This window comes from Photinus pyralis, unplaced genomic scaffold (assembly GCF_008802855.1).
Source record: "Photinus pyralis isolate 1611_PpyrPB1 unplaced genomic scaffold, Ppyr1.3 Ppyr1.4_LG7, whole genome shotgun sequence".
Taxonomy (NCBI): Eukaryota; Metazoa; Arthropoda; class Insecta; order Coleoptera; family Lampyridae; genus Photinus; species Photinus pyralis.
In genome coordinates, this window is record NW_022170738.1 from 33,613,626 (window position 1) to 33,632,959 (window position 19,334).

Here is a 19,334-nt window from a genome sequence, read left to right on the forward strand (position 1 = left end):
CAGAATCAAACTCCAATGGAGGAGAGAATGTTCTGGAGATCTTTTATAAAATCTAGATTTCCGACAATAAGTTCACGCCGCTCCCCATTCCGGTTTTATATTTTAGGGTTAAGAGCAAAACTTCATTATGTAGCGTGATTATTCCCTAATATTATTTATATCTTAAGTTCTACAGCAGCTACCCTCACTTTCGCAGATGGCAAAAGAGCAGGTAGTTGAGGGATTAGACCCGGCAACCCGCAACAGTAGTCGGTCGGAATTGGCACAATAAATATGTATTCCGATTATGTGTTAACAATTCACTTTTATATTTATATACTCATATAATTATGAAGGCTTTTAATCCTGACACCCCTACAATTAAGTTAAGAAGTTTCAGTGTTTCTGAAGAACCATCCGACACTTTATAAAGCTTTAAAATCCGTACCAAAAATACCAAACACATCCTCAACGATAAAGGTTAAAACAACCCTTTGTAGGTTTCAACATGAAACACCATTAAAGAGACTGTTAGAAGCGTCAAGACGTTTATGTAACAAGTTGCTTGGAAAAATCCAAAATTGCATTTTACCTTCTCGAAGTAATTTTTTACATCAATATTACGTCCAAGATAAGTTATTAGATTGGACCATGTAAACCGGGTGTGAGCACTACGAGTAAAATTACCACTCCCTAAAAATTAATGTAAAGGTGCTCGAACACGTCAAATTTGTATTTGTACATTTCATTCCCTGAGGTACCTTGGGAATCCCTTTGCAATATAATGAATTAAACGACCTGTAATAAGGTCATAACATTAATTTTAATTTGCATTATAAATGTTTCACGGCAGAGAAATGGCAAACATTTTTTTTGTACAACCTCAATAGTTCTAAAACTGTATGTAAGGAAATAGGAAAAAGAAGTTGAGAGACCTTTTCATATTCTAAAGATCCAAAAAATATTCGTGGACATTTTGAGACATTTTCAAAAATGGAAAAAAGTGGCAGACTGTTCTTCTATTTGTTCATATGTCTACAGCTACCTTTGACTGAACTGTGAATTCACTAATTTTGTATAAATTTTGAGTTCTGACTAAAGTTTGGGATGACCCTTGATGAATTCTGCTTGTTTTTTTTAATGAAGCTTTAGATAGCGAACAAATTGCGCGGGGGGGGGGATGAGGAGGTAGTGTGGCAAACACTACGCTTCATAGCTTTCTATTACTACCCTACACTGAACCCTATTTTTAACGACGTGAAATTGATCCCGAGGAGGAAAACTTCAAAACTCGTTTTTTGGTGGGCCCGGTGATCGAACCCGGCACCTTCGTGTTGCAAGCTAGTGTCCTTACTACTAACCAACCCCTCCTAAAAAGTAAAAGTTTTTTTTTATATTTCAAGTGGTACAGAAATATTTGTGACCATTTCTTAGTAATAAAGTTTGAATTCTGATTAAAGTTTTAGATAACCTCAAGAGTTTTAATCATTTTTTGACCCCTAAGAGCCCAAAATGGCCCCGCAACTCAAAAACGACTTTATTTTTATATTCTACGCGGCCCATTTTGTAAATAATAAAGTTTTTCTCAATTTCAAAAATTTTTCCAAAAATTTCTATTTCCCATTTCCCGACAAAAAAGTGAAAGTTCAGAAATTTTCTCAGAATCTTATATTTTACAGTAAATTGGATACGTAAAATCTAAAAATGGTTACAGAATTGTCGTCGGGCTCTTCGTCCCAAACATTTCAAAGATCGGAAATGGGCTTCTTGCGATCGCCTTAACTTCATCCTTTTTTGAGATTCGATTAGTTTTTCACAGAGAAAATATGAGAGCGTGTAGTGTAAAAATATCACTTTAGGTTGCGGTTGTTCCGGAACCGGAGGTGGTTATACTACACGCTGCCCTCCTTCCTCTGTCCAAAAAATACCGCAAGTCGACATCTCAACAAGTAAGGGACTTGCCCAATTTTTATTGGGCTCATGTCGGACAAGATAGCCCTGCAGTTCAAAACTGACTTCATTTTTGGATTCTACGCACCCAATTTAGGAAGAACGAAACAAGTTCTTGTCAATTTTCAAAATGTTTCGAAAATGTCAATTTTCCCGATTAAGACTTGTTCGGAAATGGCAAGGAGAAAAACACTGTAGATTTGGTTTACACTGCATGTATAGCATTTTGCAGAATTTTCTTGATTTTTTTAGAATTTTCTATGCACACACAATTGTTTTACACAATTTTTAGAATTTTCTGGATTTTTTTAGAATTTTAGTATACACAAAATTTGAAGTGCTTTACCCTTTGGGAAATACTTACAGTAAATCGCGTGCGTGAAGTCCAAAAATGGCCACATATGTTCGTCTTCGGGTCGTTCCTTAAGGCCTTTAGGTGCCAAAAGGGTCAAAAAACTGCTGTGATCCTGTGATTTTTTGACACGTCGACTTGCGGTTTTTTGAGGTCGACAGAGGAACGGTGCGACCGGGTAGTGTAAAATATCCGGCGCCTGGGATTTAAGGTTCCTGAGAAAAGCAACCTCAACTTCGGGATAGGGCTGCTCTGAAACCGTAAGTGTCAGGTTATCCAATGGCCATTTTTCCGATACGTTGGCCCTTAGCTCCCAATAAAGTAAAAAAAAAACGCTCTTTCGCTTCATTTTTTGAAATATCGACCTGCGGTTACCTCAACTTTGGGGGGAGAGAGTTCTGGCTAGATTATAGAGCTTTGGGCAGCCTCTTATCAGTTTTAAAATTTTCCTTAGTTGAGTTTTCTGGAAAAACTGCAATAGAGCTCCCAATTTCGTTAAAAAATGCGGACAGATGATCTTGCCAACGCCCTAGTTTATTAATTTTTTGAAATATCAACTTGGGTATTATTTGCGTGGGAAGGGCGAGGGATGAGAGTGTACAGTTTAAAACATCAGCCACCTGGGACTTACGCTTACTGAGAAGGGTAATTTTAACTTTGGAGTACGGGAACTGCCATGTTGCCCAAATTTTTGCACTACCCGCTTTCATCCTTTCTCTGCCCAAAAAAAAAAACGCAAGCCGAAATCTCAACAAACAAGGGAGGTTTGAATTTTTTTATTAGGGTAATGTCGTTTTTTTTAGAAATTGGGCTGTTAAAAGTCTAAAATGGCCCGAAGTGCAAAACCGACTTTATTTTTTAACTCGACACACCCTCGGTCGATTTCTAAAATGTTTCGAAAATTTCCAATTTACCGATATTAAATTTGGGCGTTTCACGGAAAAAGTGAAAGTTCGGAAATTCGTTCAGAAAATTACAGTAAATTGGGTGCATGGAATCCAAAAATAACTGCAGGAGTCGTCCTCGGGCCCTTTGGTCCCCAAAAAGTAAAAAAAACAGGCCTTGACTCTCTTCCAAGCTCCTAACTTCTTCATGTCGGACCATTTTTCGATCGTTAAGAGGCCAAAAATAAGCCTGCCCCTCAAAACAGACCTCACTTTTAGATTCTACGCATTCGATTTAGTAAAGAAATAACATTCTGTCAGTTTCTAACATTTTTCAATTTCGATTTTCCTAATTCTGGGGGCCTTAGGTCCCAACAAAGTCAAATATACTTCGCTTCATTTCTTGCGGTTTCCCTAACTTTGAGGAGAAAGAGTTCTGGCGAGACCGTTGGGTAACCTCTTATCAGTTTTAAAATTTTCTGGAAAACCTTATGCTTAATTTAAAAAAAATTAAGATGCTTTTTCGTATTCTAAGTGCCAGTACAATTTTTTATTTGTGATTAGTGATTAGGGTTGCCGGCATGCTCTTAGTAGTTCTGGAGGTTTATCTAAGAAGATTTTGGCTGGCAATCTATAATAAAAAACTGGGAGATTTTTGCTTTTGCCACTAAGAAATTCAAAACAGGACCTTGTTGTGCAGTGTTGGGAGTTTTTACTAGAATTATGGAAAACCCCCCAACAGTTGTAAAATTTCCTCTTTTGTTGTTTTATGGTAAAAAAATAACATTCGTATTTCAAGTGCAAAAAAGGAATGTTCGAGGCCGTTTCTAGTTGGAATATTTGAGTTCGATTAGAGTTCCGGATAGTACCTCAAGATTCGGATAATTTTCGACTAAGATTATGGCTAAAAACTAGTAATTGACTGTGGAAAAACTCCTAACAGGGGCACTAGAACTAGTTATGATGAAGTTTTGCATTTTACCCTTAAATATAAACACGGTTCTCAGCATTTCCATAGGAAATATAGTTGAAACATTTTTTGGTGGAATTTTGGAGTTCTGGCGACTGGTCTTTTGCCATTGATGCAATGACGCATCAGGAACTTGAAAACTGTTGATGAGCTCTTCGGTACTCTAAAACACTTTTGACACAATCTAGGAGTTGGGCTTCCATATTTTCAGAATTAACTAATTTCCGGCACAATTCCTTCTAAGATTTGTCGCGAACTCCAGAACTTTATGGGGGCCCTCCAGAAGTGTCATTAACAATTGCAAACTTGTAAAAATGAGGGACGAATGTGACACGCGCCAACATTAAACAGAAATATGAATCCGAAAAGGTGCATTTCCATATTTTTATGCTCCACTTCCTCAAGTATAAATAAACATTGTTTTTGAAACGAACCGGAAGTGGAAATACCTGCATAAATTCTTGACGCTGCTACCTTCGCCAATTAATAGTTGCGGTTGTCCAATTCAATGACAAGTGACAAGAACATAATTTAGTAGGTCAATGATCCTCACCTGACGATCGATAAGTAGCTACACACACTTGTTCCATACCTACTCATACAATTTTCATTTACTCGCAAAGACGCGAGCTGCAGCTTTAAAATAATGGCATAGAAACACGAACATACTTTTGGACTGGTTTTATAAATTATAAATAGAAAAAAAACGTAGGTTTTTGCTTAATTATCATACCCATACCTCACAAACTAATATGCTTGTTGACCTAATTGCAAAGAATAACAGGGATGGGGAAGTGGTTGTCTACTCTGTCATACTTTGAGGACCCTTTTCTAAAAAGTATAGTCGTTTGTCGATATAGGCGATGCGACGACTTCCTGTGTTCATTTTTGTATTTCCTGCAGTACGTGAATGGAATTAACTATACGTATAGGAAGAATACCAAACGACCACGTTGTTACATCTTTGGCAATAAAAAGAGAAAATTATTTTTAGTCGGCTAATGGTTATTCAACAACGAGGGTTTCTGAACTCTGCCGTCTATTAGATTATTAAAGCACTATTAGGCACATGAGGTTAGGCAGCTCATTTCATCAATGTCCAGGATTTCCATGGGAATTAAGTTCCTAGGGTTTCTCTCTTTCCGACCTTGACTCCATCGGATTCTTCAGCTCTCAAGATTCCTCGGTCTCTTCGATTCTAGCATTGGTCTATGATTCTAGCAACTTCATCGGCTGCCTAGACCCTATCGAATCCTTAGCCATCTTCTGCTTCAAAACCCTTGATTTATCAAATTTCCTTTGCTCCTTCCCTTTCCTTGATTTCCAGTTCTTCCTTGGCGTCTTCGACTTCTAGAGATTACTCGGCATATTTTTCTTTATTCGACTTGTACCTTTTGCCTTGACATTAGTGTTATTTATAGCTTTCTGTCCGACCGCTCGTGTATCTGACAAACTTTTTTATTGGACTGATCGTTTCTAAATTTGATATGCAGGTTCTCGGCAGGTTCTTTATAAATCAAGAAATTGATTATCCGCTCTTAGACTTTGCGGAATAAATTTCATTTATTTTATTTATTACAATTTTTAACGGATACTTCGTGAGTTAGAAGCGGAAATACTTCCTCGCATATTATATTCTCCTGATACAAAGGTTTAAAGGAAAATCTAATCTCTTGGTAACCATACAACTCTTGAGAACAAAGCAATCCTTCTCATGGTTTATGTTCTCTTGCTAGCCAGAGCAAATTAACATTTTTCTCACAGATACTCCGCGAGTTAAGAGCACCTCGCACATTATATTGTCCGGCTGCAAAAGTCTAATCGAAAGTAAAGTGTTGGAACGTTTCTCTTCAGGTTAGAAATCACCTGCTCACACATTATACTCGACTGGTAACCAGAAAACATCTACAGCCATTGTGTAACTATGTATTAGGAGCAGAAACACCTCCTCGCACATTATTATTATTATTATATTGATACAACAGTTTAAACAAAAAGAAAGTGTTCGAACATTTCTGTTGAGCATAGAAAAGGGCCCTCTCAGGGGTTATGCTACCTTAGTAGACTCCATGAATTAGGAGTAGAAACGTAAAAAAACGGTTGGAACATTTCTCTTGAGCACAAAAGAAGACCTCGTATGGGTTATTTCTGTTGAGCTTATGAATTATGTTCGCCTGGTAGACAGAGAAAGATTACAACAATTTTCGGATACAAAGGTTTAAAGAAAAATAAAGTGTATGAACGCTTTTTTCACGTATAAAAAGGACCTCCTCATGGATTCTGGTCTCTTGGTACCCATAATAAATTTACAATATTTCTCTAACTCTTCTTCTTGAGTTAGGGGTAGAAACGTTTAAACGTAAACAAACTGTTGGGGCATTTCTCTTATGCACAGAAGAAGACCTCGGCATGGATTATGTTCTCCCAGAGAAAATTCAAAACAATTTTCTAGCGGATACCCCATGAATTAGAACCGGAAATACTTCCTCGCACATTATATTCTCCAGATACAAAAGTTTAAACGTAAACAATGTGCTGGAAGGTTTCCCCTGAGCACATAAATTATGTTCGCCTGGTACCCAGGGAAATTTTCTCACTGATACTCAACGAATTAGTCCTCGCACATTATATTCTCCTGACGCAAAAGTTTAATCGAAAATGAAGTGTTGGGTTATTTCTGTTTGAGCTCTGAGGTTTTGAGCTTATGGATTATGTTCGCCTGGTAGACAGAGAAAGATTACAACAATTTTCGGATACAAAGGTTTAAAGAAAAATAAAGTGTAGGAACGCTTTTTTCACGTATAAAAAAGACCTCCTCATGGATTCTGGTCTCTTGGTACCCATAATAAATTTACAATATTTCTCTAACTCTTCTTCTTGAGTTAGGGGTAGAAACGTTTAAACGTAAACAAACTGTTGGGGCATTTCTCTTATGCACAGAAGAAGACCTCGGCATGGATTATGTTCTCCCAGAGAAAATTCAAAACAATTTTCTAGCGGATACCCCATGAATTAGAACCGGAAATACTTCCTCGCACATTATATTCTCCAGATACAAAAGTTTAAACGTAAACAATGTGCTGGAAGGTTTCCCCTGAGCACATAAATTATGTTCGCCTGGTACCCAGGGAAATTTTCTCACTGATACTCAACGAATTAGTCCTCGCACATTATATTCTCCTGACGCAAAAGTTTAATCGAAAATAAAGGGTTGGAATATTTATATTGAGTTTAGGAAAATACCTTATGGATTATGTTCCCCTGATAGACAGACATTTCTGGATACTCCGTGAAATAGAAGCGAAAATACTTCCTGGCACATTACAATCTCAGCTAAATCCAGATCCCAACGTTTAAATCTTCATGCGGTACGATATAACAAAGAAAACCCTTGGGAAGAATCCTCCCGAAACAAGAACAACTACAAATAAACCTCAGGTGTAACTTCGAAACCATAAGACACAAATTCGCAAAAATTCTTACCTTCAGGAAGAAGTGGATGGGTAAAATTAAACCAGCTAAACACGACTTTGTTGCAATTTTCGAAAGTAACCAAGAAAAATTACCGTGTGGCCTCAAAATCCCCCATATTGATGTAGAAAAAGGTCAACCTCCCGTCAAACGGCATCAAAACATTCCCAAACTGCTTTCTGCAAGCCAAACCAAACGAACATTCCCATTTTTAACAAATTTCCAAATCTCGATTCGTGCAAATTCTCCCGAAGGCAAAGCAAACCTCGCCCATTATATTTTCCTGATGTTTTATAAGAAAAGAAACACCTATTCCGTGAATTAGGAGCCGAAACGTTTAGTCGCGCATTATTATCTCCTGATGCAAAAGTTCATTGAGCACAGAAGTAGATAGTGGATCACCCAGAGAAAATTTACAACAATTTTTTAACTGATGCTCCATGATTAGGAGCAAAAACGTCTCTATGAACATTTCTCTTGCGGATACAAAAAGACTTCCTCATGAATTATGTTCTCCTGGTAGACAGTGCATGAATTATGAGTCTAAATACCTCTCCGCACATTATGTTCTCCAGATACAAAAGTTTCAACGGAAACAACGTGTTGCTACATTTCTCTGGAGGTTTCAAAGAGACCTCCCCATGGATTACGTGTAATTTGCACCATTTTTTGACAACACAATTATATTCTCCTGATTAATCTACTTTGGTTTCTTCGTCTTTGATTTCTTAAGCATCTTGGGTTCTTCTGCTTTTGTTCTGCTTCGAGTTTTGTGGATTTTTGACTGTTTAACTTTCTTTCCACACCACTTTTGGCTTCTTCGAATTCTTCGGACTCTTGTGTCTTCTTTGAGCCCTTCATCGTCTTCTTCGATTGGGTGCATTTTTTTGTTTTTTGGTCCCCTTTAATTTAAAGACTTTTTTCCATTCCGATCAAATGTATAAAAATTAAACTGGATTCTGGGGGTAGTTACTTTTGGAATTTTCTCGTTTCTTATCCCAAATGAAAAACCGGAGAGAATGCCGAGGACAGTCTAAAGACTACCAGGAAATACTAGAGAATACCACAGAATACGTGAAAGAAATTGACATGTAATAAAAGAAGCGATTAAAAAATTAATAATGTCTTTTTGTTTCAGAGACTGGTCGGTCCAGAAAGCTCGCGCAAAATGCGATCTCATACCTTGTGCATATCCACATTATTAACATTACTAGTGTTTGTGTCGGCTGAAGATGATACCGTCGGACCGGTATTCGTTCGCGAACCCCCAAACCGAATCGATTTCTCCAATACAACGGGCGCGGTGGTGGAGTGCAGTGCACGTGGTCATCCCCCTCCGGAAATAATATGGGTTCGTTCCGATGGCACGGCGGTTGGAGATGTCCCAGGATTACGGCAAGTTTTGGCCAACGGCAACCTGGTCTTCCCGCCCTTCCGCGCCGAAGACTACCGCCAAGAAGTACACGCTCAGATCTACGCCTGCCTCGCGAAGAATTCCGTTGGATCGATCCACTCGAAGGACGTCAACGTGCGTGCAGGTTAGTGCTCTTGCCATTTCGATTCTTTCACATTTTCAGAAAAAATGCCTAACGAAAGCTTTCAGTGGTAGCGCAATATTACGACATCGACGTGAACAAGGAGTACGTGATTAGGGGCAACGCAGCAATTTTAAAGTGCCAGATACCTTCTTTTGTAGCCGACTTTGTATCGGTCGTCTCTTGGCATACCGATCAGAACGAGAATTTCGCGCCGGGCGCTCCGGATGGTAACTAATTTTGGTCGTTCTTGCAGTTGTCCAACAGTTTTACCAGACGGAGGTGAACAACGAGTACGTCATCCGTGGAAATGCTGCTGTTTTAAAATGCGCTATACCTTCGTTTGTTGCCGATTTTGTAATCGCGACATCTTGGGCTGACAGCGAAGGGAATACCTATAATATGGACGAAAAGAATTATGGTAAATTTGCCTTTCCACGGATGAACCTTTTTTCTCCTCATCAATCCTCACGGGCGATTTGTGTCGGTGGGAGTTCCAGGTGTTTACTCACTTTCTTGTTGCAGTTGTTAATCAGTACTACGAAGCTGAGGTGGTATCCGAGTATGTAATACGCGGGAATACCGCCGTTCTTAAATGTAACATACCGTCGTTCGTTGCCGATTTTGTAAGGGTAGAGGCCTGGGTCGGTAGTGATAGCAAAGAGTACACCTATACCACTGACTATGGTAAATGCTTGGTTGTGGTATGGTTATCAATCACCTTGTCAAGCACCTTTCCAAGCCACCACCCTGGATGTACTTTACTTGCGCCGTTACTAACACCCGTCCCCTTTTGCAGTGGTAAATCAGTTCTATAAAGCGGAAATCCTGACCGAGTACGTTATCCGAGGGAATACCGCGATTCTGAAATGTAGCATACCGTCTTTTGTTGCCGATTTTGTTCACGTCGAATCTTGGATCGACGATTCCGGAAAGATACTCACAGTATCGAACGATTACGGTAATTTGTCTTATTAACTGTTTTTACTCTTTTTCGGCAGTGGTGTCGCAATTCTATGTAACCGAGGCCGAAAATGAGTACGTGATTAGAGGAAATTCCGCAATTATGAAATGCAAGATTCCTAGTTTTGTTGCCGACTTTGTTCAAATTGATGCCTGGATTGATTCTGATGGCAACTCGCTTAAGTATGGGGACGGAAATTATGGTATTACTTGCATCTCTTAAATTTTGAATTGCCATACCTGCTTAGGGATTTACTAGAATCCCTTGACCCCGACTGACATTCGTTTCATATGCACAAACTTACCACCTCGTGGTTATCTGCGCGATCGGAGTGTTACGGTCAACAGTCTAACACCAACTGTATTAATTAACTCGTTTTTAAATTAAATGTTGCTCTGAAGATCTTGTGTTGTACTAATACTTCTATGTCATACAGACTAAGCAAACGCCACAATTTTCATTATTCTTTTAATTAAACGTGGAAAACTGGACACAAAACCAGCATAACTTAAACGTTAGATCAGAATCCTTCGCTCTTTTCATTTAGTTGTAACAGTTCATAATTTGCCTTTAAGGTCAATCCGTTTTAAACATTCAGTATCTTCGCATATTCGAATAAATCGTGAGAGTGCAATCGGAAACCTTTGTTCCTATCAATAACCCAAAATCAAAAGTTTGATATCTCCGTTAATGTTTATAGGCGAGACGTAATATTACACGAACAAAACGAACACGCAATCTGTATTAATTAAATAAAAACAGAAAATCTTCTTTTGTTTCCGATGGATTACACTCGTTTTTAATTGTAAGATTTCCGGAACTCGCGAGTAATGGACGTTTCAAAACGACAGCGACACCCGAAAAAATTACGAACGTCCGCTGTGGTAAGATCGTAACGACATTTTTTGCGGCAACTTAACGTGAGTCCCTTGGAACTTTTAAGCCGAATGCTCTCAAAAACTTCCCATACTGGCCCCGTTCTGTTCTACCTTAATTAATGACTACCCACAAAATGGCGAATTGTTAACGAAAACGGACATATTTAATCCTTAATTTGTTACTTAACTACACGAACACTTCATGTTTCAAGTAAATTATTTGTTCACATTGTGTTACTGTGTTTTATACATTTTTTGTTACAATATTATCAAAATTATTTAATACTCATCTGACGCGACCAAACAATTGTAATTATTGAATGAGTCAACGAAATATATTATTATTATAAATCTCGCTTTACGAATCAAATGAAACTTAGGGTGATAAATCATTCCTATGCATTTGTAACTAAATAGCCCTAATAAATCTGAATACGATCCCCATTCCAGACATCGAAACAATACTCCATTCAATTGAAACTACGCAAAAAGGACGATCTTCAAGTATAGTACCAAACAGAAACACTCACGGACTTTTTGAATTCTACGAAATATAATTTTTTCTCCAATATTTTTACGCCTTGTAGATTTAAGTGATATGGAATCTCTAACTTCACAACGAAATTTCGAAAAAAAAATGTAATGCAAATTTAGAGCTACCGTTACATATGTTCTCTTCATACGCATATCTCTTTGTGATGTATCAGGATCACAGATACGCAAGAAGGTATAGAACCGTGGAGGATATTTAATTACTCAATGATGATTGGCAAACCCATGTCCACTCGATCTTAATATACATCTGGAAAATTCTGAAAAGACTAGAAATCGATTATAAGGTTCTAAAATTGGCCAAGGAATCCTTTAAAAGAATTCATGAAGCCCATAAATGTCAGTTCTTGAAGCTCTATTTGGTTCTGGAATGATCTGTAAAATCCTTAACAAAATATATGGGAAATTTTACAAGAAAAACAAAAAGTGAAAGTGAAAAGCGCTTAGAAAGATTATTGTGTAATTCCGGATATAAAATCGAAAAGTTTAGTATGAAAACGCTATCTTCTGGGTAGTAATTTGGGCTTGATTTAACACATAACTAACCACTTACATATGAAACAAATTTATTCGACATCAATCAATCGAATAAGCTGAAAGAAATATAGGCATTCAGGATGCAACAAATACCACGCAACAAGCGATCGATAATAACAATTCATTAAAGCAATCTGAATTAGCTTCAAGTGTTAATAATCTTTGTATCGGGTCAATTACGATTGTCTTTACACAGACGCACAAAACAAACCATAATACTTTTGAAATGGGGAAATTCCCTTTAACGGGTACCGGGAAGCAACTACTTCTTCACTTCTTTAATTCGGCTTAAACATTCACGGATTTATGGCTCAGTGGTAGAGCATTGGGTTATAAATCCGAAGGTCGGGTGTTCGAACCTTGGTTGAGGTGAATTTTTCATCTGTGGCGGAGATGGAAATTACCTTACACCAGTTCCGAGCATTCTACCGGCTACTCCGAATTAGGTTTTCCTGCAGTTTTCCTAATTCGTAAGGTAAATACCGGAGTAGTGTAGACCATCTTAAGACCTTCTGCAGAGGCACCTCTAAATAGCATTATGCGGGTCACTCTGTAATTGGGCGCATGCCTGTTGAGGGCCCAAAACAAGAGAGGGATAAAATTAAATTAAATTAAATTAAATCACGACGACTTAAATCGGCGAAACAACCTGTTTTGCAACAAATACGGTTGTGTTTTAACGCCCACCAAACCCAGTGGTAGGCCAGGTAGGGTAAGTCGAATGCTACGAACGGTCACGGTCACGAAAATATTGAAACGCTCGGAGGGGAATGAGAGCACAGGTTCTCCATACTTAAAACGCTGGGAGGGGAATTCTCAGACAATGCGCCGTCTTGTGAGCAAATGCAAAAGTGGAATACTGACCTACATCTATATGAGATTCGTTTATATTTCAGACTAGGGAAGTTTCTCTTCTGACGTATGTAGTTCCTACGCAGTTTTTTTTTAAACTTTGTGAACCATCTCCTCCTTATAAAAATAATGCCTCGTCTAGGAATACTCGGCATATGTGTTTAAAACTTCCGCGATAACACATCCTTATCTTGAAACTAATTAGCTTTTATGCATTAAAAAACGATCGGAGATAAGACTTTTACAAATACTACGCAAATATTTACAGATTTTCCTTATCTTCTAAAGACAATAAAAAAACAAAAAGAGATTATTTAAACAAAATTAACATCATTCAGTAAACAATTCGGATACAAAACCTTCACTTCGAAGTCTAAATTTTGCCTCTTCGTATCAAAATTCGAAGCTGCGCAAACAAAACCAGATATACCTTGAGGGCTAAGTTAGTAAATTAGGGGTTCAGGTGAATTACATTTTATGATTGTTGTTCAGAGTTAAAGATTAAGTGGTCGTATTTGCTTCTTGTACAAATTTTTTCTTTTCGCATGAAAAATGATTGTTGATGTGACAAAATAATTTCAGAAAGAATGCGTGTGGGTACAAATTAGTCTTAAACGTATAGGTAACAATTTTCAGATTAAATTTGAAATTTACATTGTTATATAATTATTCAATTGCTTAATCAGTCACGAAACGAACTCGGGTACAAATTAGGCCGCACTTCAAATTATTGAGTTCGAAGGCTAGGACCTCCCATCTCGGTGCATGTATTATAATTTTGTGGATCCAAATTAGTCTTTAATTAGTCCTAAATTAGAGGCACATCAATTTCCAATTCAGGACAATGCCATTTTATTGAGGAGCAAGAAACGAAACGTAAGGAATGGAGTTAGGGATCAGGATGTTGAGGGAACTCTGATATCATCACGCATCAATGCTATACATACATGCCCAAAAGTCTTTTAATGTTGCAACAGGAAATTGTGCATTTAGCATCCCAAAAAACATACAAAATGCGAGAAATCAAAGCTACCCGGCCCGACCACTGGACAAATTATCTGATGTGCGAAAAATTAAGAGAGCAAAGTTGAAATGCGTCTAATTAAATTATTGTTCTTGTCATCAATTAAAGATGACGCTGACCGTAAATAAAACATTACTAATTTTTCAAAGGAAGTTAGAAACTTAGTCACCTTGGTTGTGGTCTGACAAAAACCGTAAACATAATTGTCATAGATGATGCAAGAAAGTTTTCCAATTTTGTACTCGATCTTAAAGCCCACTCTTTGAAAATACTTGCGGCTATATCGATTTATTATCCGCCTTCGTTTTTTTTTGTTCGCCTCTGCAGAAAAAGAGCTCAATTAAAATAAATTATGCAACATTATTCAGAATTAGTAGCTAATGATTCTACTCAGAACAAATCTCTTACGCTCTCGCATTATATTTATGGATGACCACTCGTTTTGAGATTGCATTACTTAAACAAAACGCGTCCTTGACCTAGTGTTATCTTGGTTACTACGTCTAGAGTGGTCTCATTAATGTTTTTTACTGTTATGGGTCAACACTAGGAATCTCATAAACACATCACTTGGCAAAAATTTACCTCTACTAAAATTACATGCCCACCAAACGCTCTAGACAATTTTTTTTCAAGACAGGTGACAGGAAGAGAAGTTTCAACATCTACAACTACTTAAAGGTTCAATTGAATCTGATTACCACTCTTTTTTTGATAACTTGCCTTATCGTTAATAATAACCTATAGATTAGTAATAACTTTTCTTTTGCAATCGTAAAGTTTCTTAATAAATTACGAATTTATATAAATAATTACTTTTATTTTCATCAAAACCTTAGGGGGTTGCAATATACGTAAGTCCCGATTTTTAGGAGCATTTTTATAAGAAAAACACGTAACTCCTCTTATTACTTAAATTAATATGAAAATCATTATATTTCTTACATGATTTCAACCCTTGTTAATTTTAGATTTTTTTTGTATCATTTGTTTTATACAACGTTTTGGTTATGAAGTCGTAAATAGTTTTTCACGCCTCCTGTAAAATTTACCAAAATGGAGTTACATGGTTTTCGTATTAGGGCGACGATATCGCATATTGTAAAAATGAAATGTGCGCATGCGCAAACAACGCAATGTTACTTTGGCTAGAGTTGTCAAAAGAATTGTCATGTTTATATAGCAATTTTTTGCACTCATTTTAAGAGCGAGGTAAGAACTTTTACAAAGAGGATTCCTTCCCGAGAATTGTGCTCCCTTCGTTAATTTCGTTCTCCGAACATTCATGGCATCCCCTAAATTTCGCCGACCCGAATTAATACATAACGAAGGTTTTTAATTGCCTTTTCCTTTTTTTGGTAAGTCTCCATGATGGACTTTGAAGATTCTTTGGACAGGAATATCTTATCACTGCTTCCCTTCGTCTTTAGGTAAAGTTAAAATATGAAGCATTCCTAGGGCAAAGTTTAGTAAATAAGATCACTCTTGAGAATGTCTCCCGCTGGATTTCTAGGTAGAGAAACGATGTAGCGCTGTATGGTGTGCGGTGTGAGGGTGGGTCTTTCCTCGTAAAATTTTTGAAGTGACTACTTCTTAAGGGTTTTGGGCGGGCGTCAAATTTGTGGTCGTCACGTGTAACGCTCGGCTTGTTCGCCTGGCTCAAAAATATTTAAAGCGCATTTGTCCATTTCAAAGGATATATGGCTTTGAACTCGACGCTTTTCGTGTATGAAGACGCGAGTTCGATTTCCCGAGCGCGTTTTTTTTTTATAGATGGCGGAAAAATGAAGGACGCGAAGGATTATGAGAGAGAAAGAAGTAGTCAGTTCTGTCGGCACTTACCAAGTGCTACTTTCGAATTTTTTAAGAGGTATACCTAAAACAACACACAAAATGGCCAATCCGCAACTACCACTTTGAAGGAAAGTTTGGTTTTCTTCACTTGCCCCCCCCCCCCCCCCCCCCCCCCCGTTACGGACTCATACGACGAGTAGAATAGTAGGTAAACTGGTCCGTTAAACTAGAACAATTTAAAAATAGGACGTGGACCCAACATTAAAACTAGACTTCACTTGAACCCTAAAGAAAATCAAAGGTAACCTCTTGATACCTTAAAATGAACATTGCCTCTTTAAATAAAGGGCATTATAGATTGAATGTTCAACAATCGTTCGATGGAAAATAACATGTGACAGTTATATTCAGCCGGCTTCAAGTTAGATGTAATAAAATGGGGGTTACTTACGAAGCCCGGAAAAAAACGCAATTATAAATCCTCACCATATCGGAGTCCAGCACAAGCAAATTCGTCCAAACAATATTTAGCGCATTTTGTTTCTCTTTCCGTCCGAACTACTCCTACAGTTTTCAATATATTTAATTCGTTCTTTTTTAATTTGGTAGCTTCGGCTGTGCGGCTCAGGCACTTAAGCCAAAAGATTTTCACAATTAATATGCGCATGCGTAGACTGCGTAATGTCAACTTTCTTATTTAGTGAGATATTTTTTTCGATATTTTTACCACAAAGCCTGTAGTAAAGGCAAAAATATCGCATTACAAAAATCAGATGTGCGCACGGCAACTTCCTTATTTATAGAGACATTTTTCTCCGTAAAGAAGCTAACTGCCATTATAAGTTTTTGAGTTATTTAAAAAAATGACATTTTTGAGAAATTTCAAAAAACGGTTTGCACTTTTAGAATATGCTCTAGTACAAAATAAATTGTAAATGGGTAACGATGAATTTCAAGTGGGGTGTTTATGAAGGGGTTGTTTTCGTTGTTTTTTTACGCGACACAAAAGTTGAAAGCCACCTCAGTTTTGTTATAACGCACCTTATTTTGTACGCAATGGACTTTTACCTATGCTCATTTTAAATATTCTTTAAAAATCTTGTTGCATGTTTCGATTTCTGCATTTCTTGAAAAAAGCTTATATATTTAAAGAGTCCATAAATTGGTTAGTATTGGATTTGCGGTGAAAATAACAAAAACATTCTTTGTTTTTTTACAAGATACTTTTGTTTTGATTTTTTGAATTATTCACTTTTAAAAAATACGTTTTTTCGACGGAAAATTGACAGTTTCAGTCAGAAATCACTCACTTTCACCCTGTTGATAAGATCTCCGAGCCATTCCAATTCATTCATCTAATGATGACTTCTTCAAATAATTTTGGTCTTTCTTGAGGACACATTGACATTCTAGTTTTCTCTCACGAATTAACTGTCCATAGTCGGATTGTTAATATTTTGATAAATTTCTTCAATTCCTTTGTTGCCGAGGTTCGCAGATCAGTTTCATAGTTTTAAAAGAAAACCAAACTTATTTTCAACATGTGAATAATACCTACATGGAACTGCTCTCGAGCCCCAGGCATCAAGCTTCTGTTTGAGTTCTGCTACCCCTTCACCCCTCCGATCCTGAAGATGGTAGTTTAGAAACGTGAAACTTTTCCAACGAGAGTGTTCGAAAACTTATCAGACTTTAAAGAATATACTTTGATTACATATTCGCGTTTTGCATTTCCAGTGGTCGCACAAACCTACGAAGTCGAAGCGGACAATGAATACGTTATACGTGGAAATTCGGCCGTAATGAAATGCGAGGTGCCCTCTTTTGTATCTGATTTTGTTGTCGTCGAGAACTGGCAAGACTCTCGGGGCAACACTTACTTACCAGGATCGGATTATGGTAAACCGAATTCAGCAGTTTAGCTCCCCCAAAAACGTTCTCCCGCCCTCCTGCATATCTACCAGATTGTACACGAATTCGTTTTTAATGTTAATTTTCTTTGCAGTGGTTAATCAATATTTCGAAGCTCAAGTGTACGATGTCTTCGTTATAAAGGGAAATACCGCAATATTCAAATGTCAAATACCATCCTTTGTTTCCGATCACGTCGATATAATTTCATGGCAAGACAGTGACAAAAATAAGTATCTTCCACCCGATGATAGTCAATACGGTAAATGATAACTCGTAAAATCCTGTCACTTCCTGCCACTGCCCATCCCTCTTACTTGGGGATCGCGATGTACTTAATTTAGTTATTAACAATAAACTTACATTTGATCATTGTTTACAGTGGTTTCGCAACCCTACACCGCTAACGTAATGGACGAAAGTGTACTTAAGGGGAATACTGCAATATTCAAGTGTCATATCCCTAGCTTTGTAAGCGACTATGTATACGTTACTTCTTGGTTACAAGACGATTCTATTGATATCATACCTCAGGATAAACAGTACGGTGTGTGTTCATTATTAAAAATAAAAACGGGAAGTTTGTGCATCTGGAACTCCTGTTCTTCCCGTTCTACCTTCCTTATCTAACCCCTCCCAGCTTGGAACTATCTCGACATGCAAACCGAATAGATTTTCCATTGCGAAACTCAAATAAATAAATCTTTCGCTTTGTCACGTTACGAGATTGCCGCATGCTTAACCTTTCGGATGGTAATAACAATAAATCTTTGTCAAAATTTGCATGATAAAGTTTTACCTGACATGCGGGACTTTGAACTAATTAAATATTTTTCGCGCAGACAGCAAATATTTGGTCCTTCCATCCGGCGAATTGCACATACGCGACGTGGGACCCGAAGATGGATACAAGACATATCAATGCCGCACCAAGCATCGACTAACCGGCGAGACCAGACTTAGCGCAACCAAAGGACGATTGGTCATCACCGGTATGTTTTAGTGTTTCAAATTTTCTATTGCGAACTGTAAATAATAATGGCGGAAGTTTTTTATCAAATTTTGTGTGGAGCTATCAGTTTTTTTATGTCCGCCATTATTTTTTCTTTGACTGATATGGTGGTATTAATTTCATTGTATCTTCCGTAGTGTAAGGTTTATGTCTATTGAAATCTCAAAAGAATGAAAAATTCGAAGAAACCTAAGAATTTGACGAATGTGAACAGCCTAAACTGAGGAATCGAAGTCTCTTTGATTCAAAACCTGACAGCGTCGTGCTTCCGATTCCTATGGCTCTTCCAATTCTTTAGTTAAATAGAATTTTTCGAAATTTTTATATAATATTTCCGATTGTTCAAATTCTTTGAATTCTTGCGTTTTTTAGAATCGCCCAATTCTTCCGATTCATGAGATTCTTCGGATTCTTCATTTGGTCGGTTTCTTCGAATTCATGGCCTATTAAATCAAAATTTCCTTCAATTCTTTCTATTTTCCAAATTAAATTCTTATAACTATAAGTCTGAACAATTTGAAGAGATCTAAGAAGCGGGCGAATTGGAAAATCTCACAATCTGAAGGATCAGAAAAAATCCAAGAAACTCTGATTAATGTAGAATACTCAAAAATTTAAAAAAAACTAAGCATTCGAAGAATATGAAAAACTTAAAAGATATTAAAGAAT

At 37.4% G+C, this 19,334-nt stretch overlaps 2 protein-coding genes across 12 annotated transcripts in view; one reads left to right on the forward strand and one right to left on the reverse strand.

Moving 5' to 3' along the window:
* The window catches only part of LOC116176652 (YEATS domain-containing protein 4), a 38,938-nt gene that overhangs the window by 15,966 nt on the left and 3,638 nt on the right, over nt 1-19,334 (reverse strand). The window contains exon 1 of one of the 3 annotated variants that reach the window (XM_031495369.1): nt 2,294-2,432. The exons of 1 other annotated variant lie outside the window; for it this stretch is intronic. The gene's annotated coding sequence lies outside the window, so the exon portion shown is untranslated. Of the gene's footprint in view, nt 1-2,293; nt 2,433-19,334 lie in introns of those variants that run through there. One more of the 3 variants, XM_031495370.1, reaches the window with a different exon arrangement.
* The window catches only part of LOC116176645 (Down syndrome cell adhesion molecule-like protein Dscam2), a 47,595-nt gene that overhangs the window by 4,908 nt on the left and 23,353 nt on the right, over nt 1-19,334 (forward strand). For 8 of the 9 annotated variants that reach the window (XM_031495350.1, XM_031495354.1, XM_031495351.1 and 5 more), the window contains exons 2-6: nt 8,745-9,144; nt 9,398-9,562; nt 17,480-17,641; nt 17,748-17,915; nt 18,496-18,645. In XM_031495350.1, coding sequence (XP_031351210.1) covers nt 8,775-9,144; nt 9,398-9,562; nt 17,480-17,641; nt 17,748-17,915; nt 18,496-18,645 — 1,015 coding nt within the window. In that variant the 5' untranslated portion in view covers nt 8,745-8,774. Of the gene's footprint in view, nt 1-8,744; nt 9,145-9,209; nt 9,372-9,397; nt 9,563-17,479; nt 17,642-17,747; nt 17,916-18,495; nt 18,646-19,334 lie in introns of all 9 variants that reach the window. The other variant, XM_031495357.1, reaches the window with a different exon arrangement.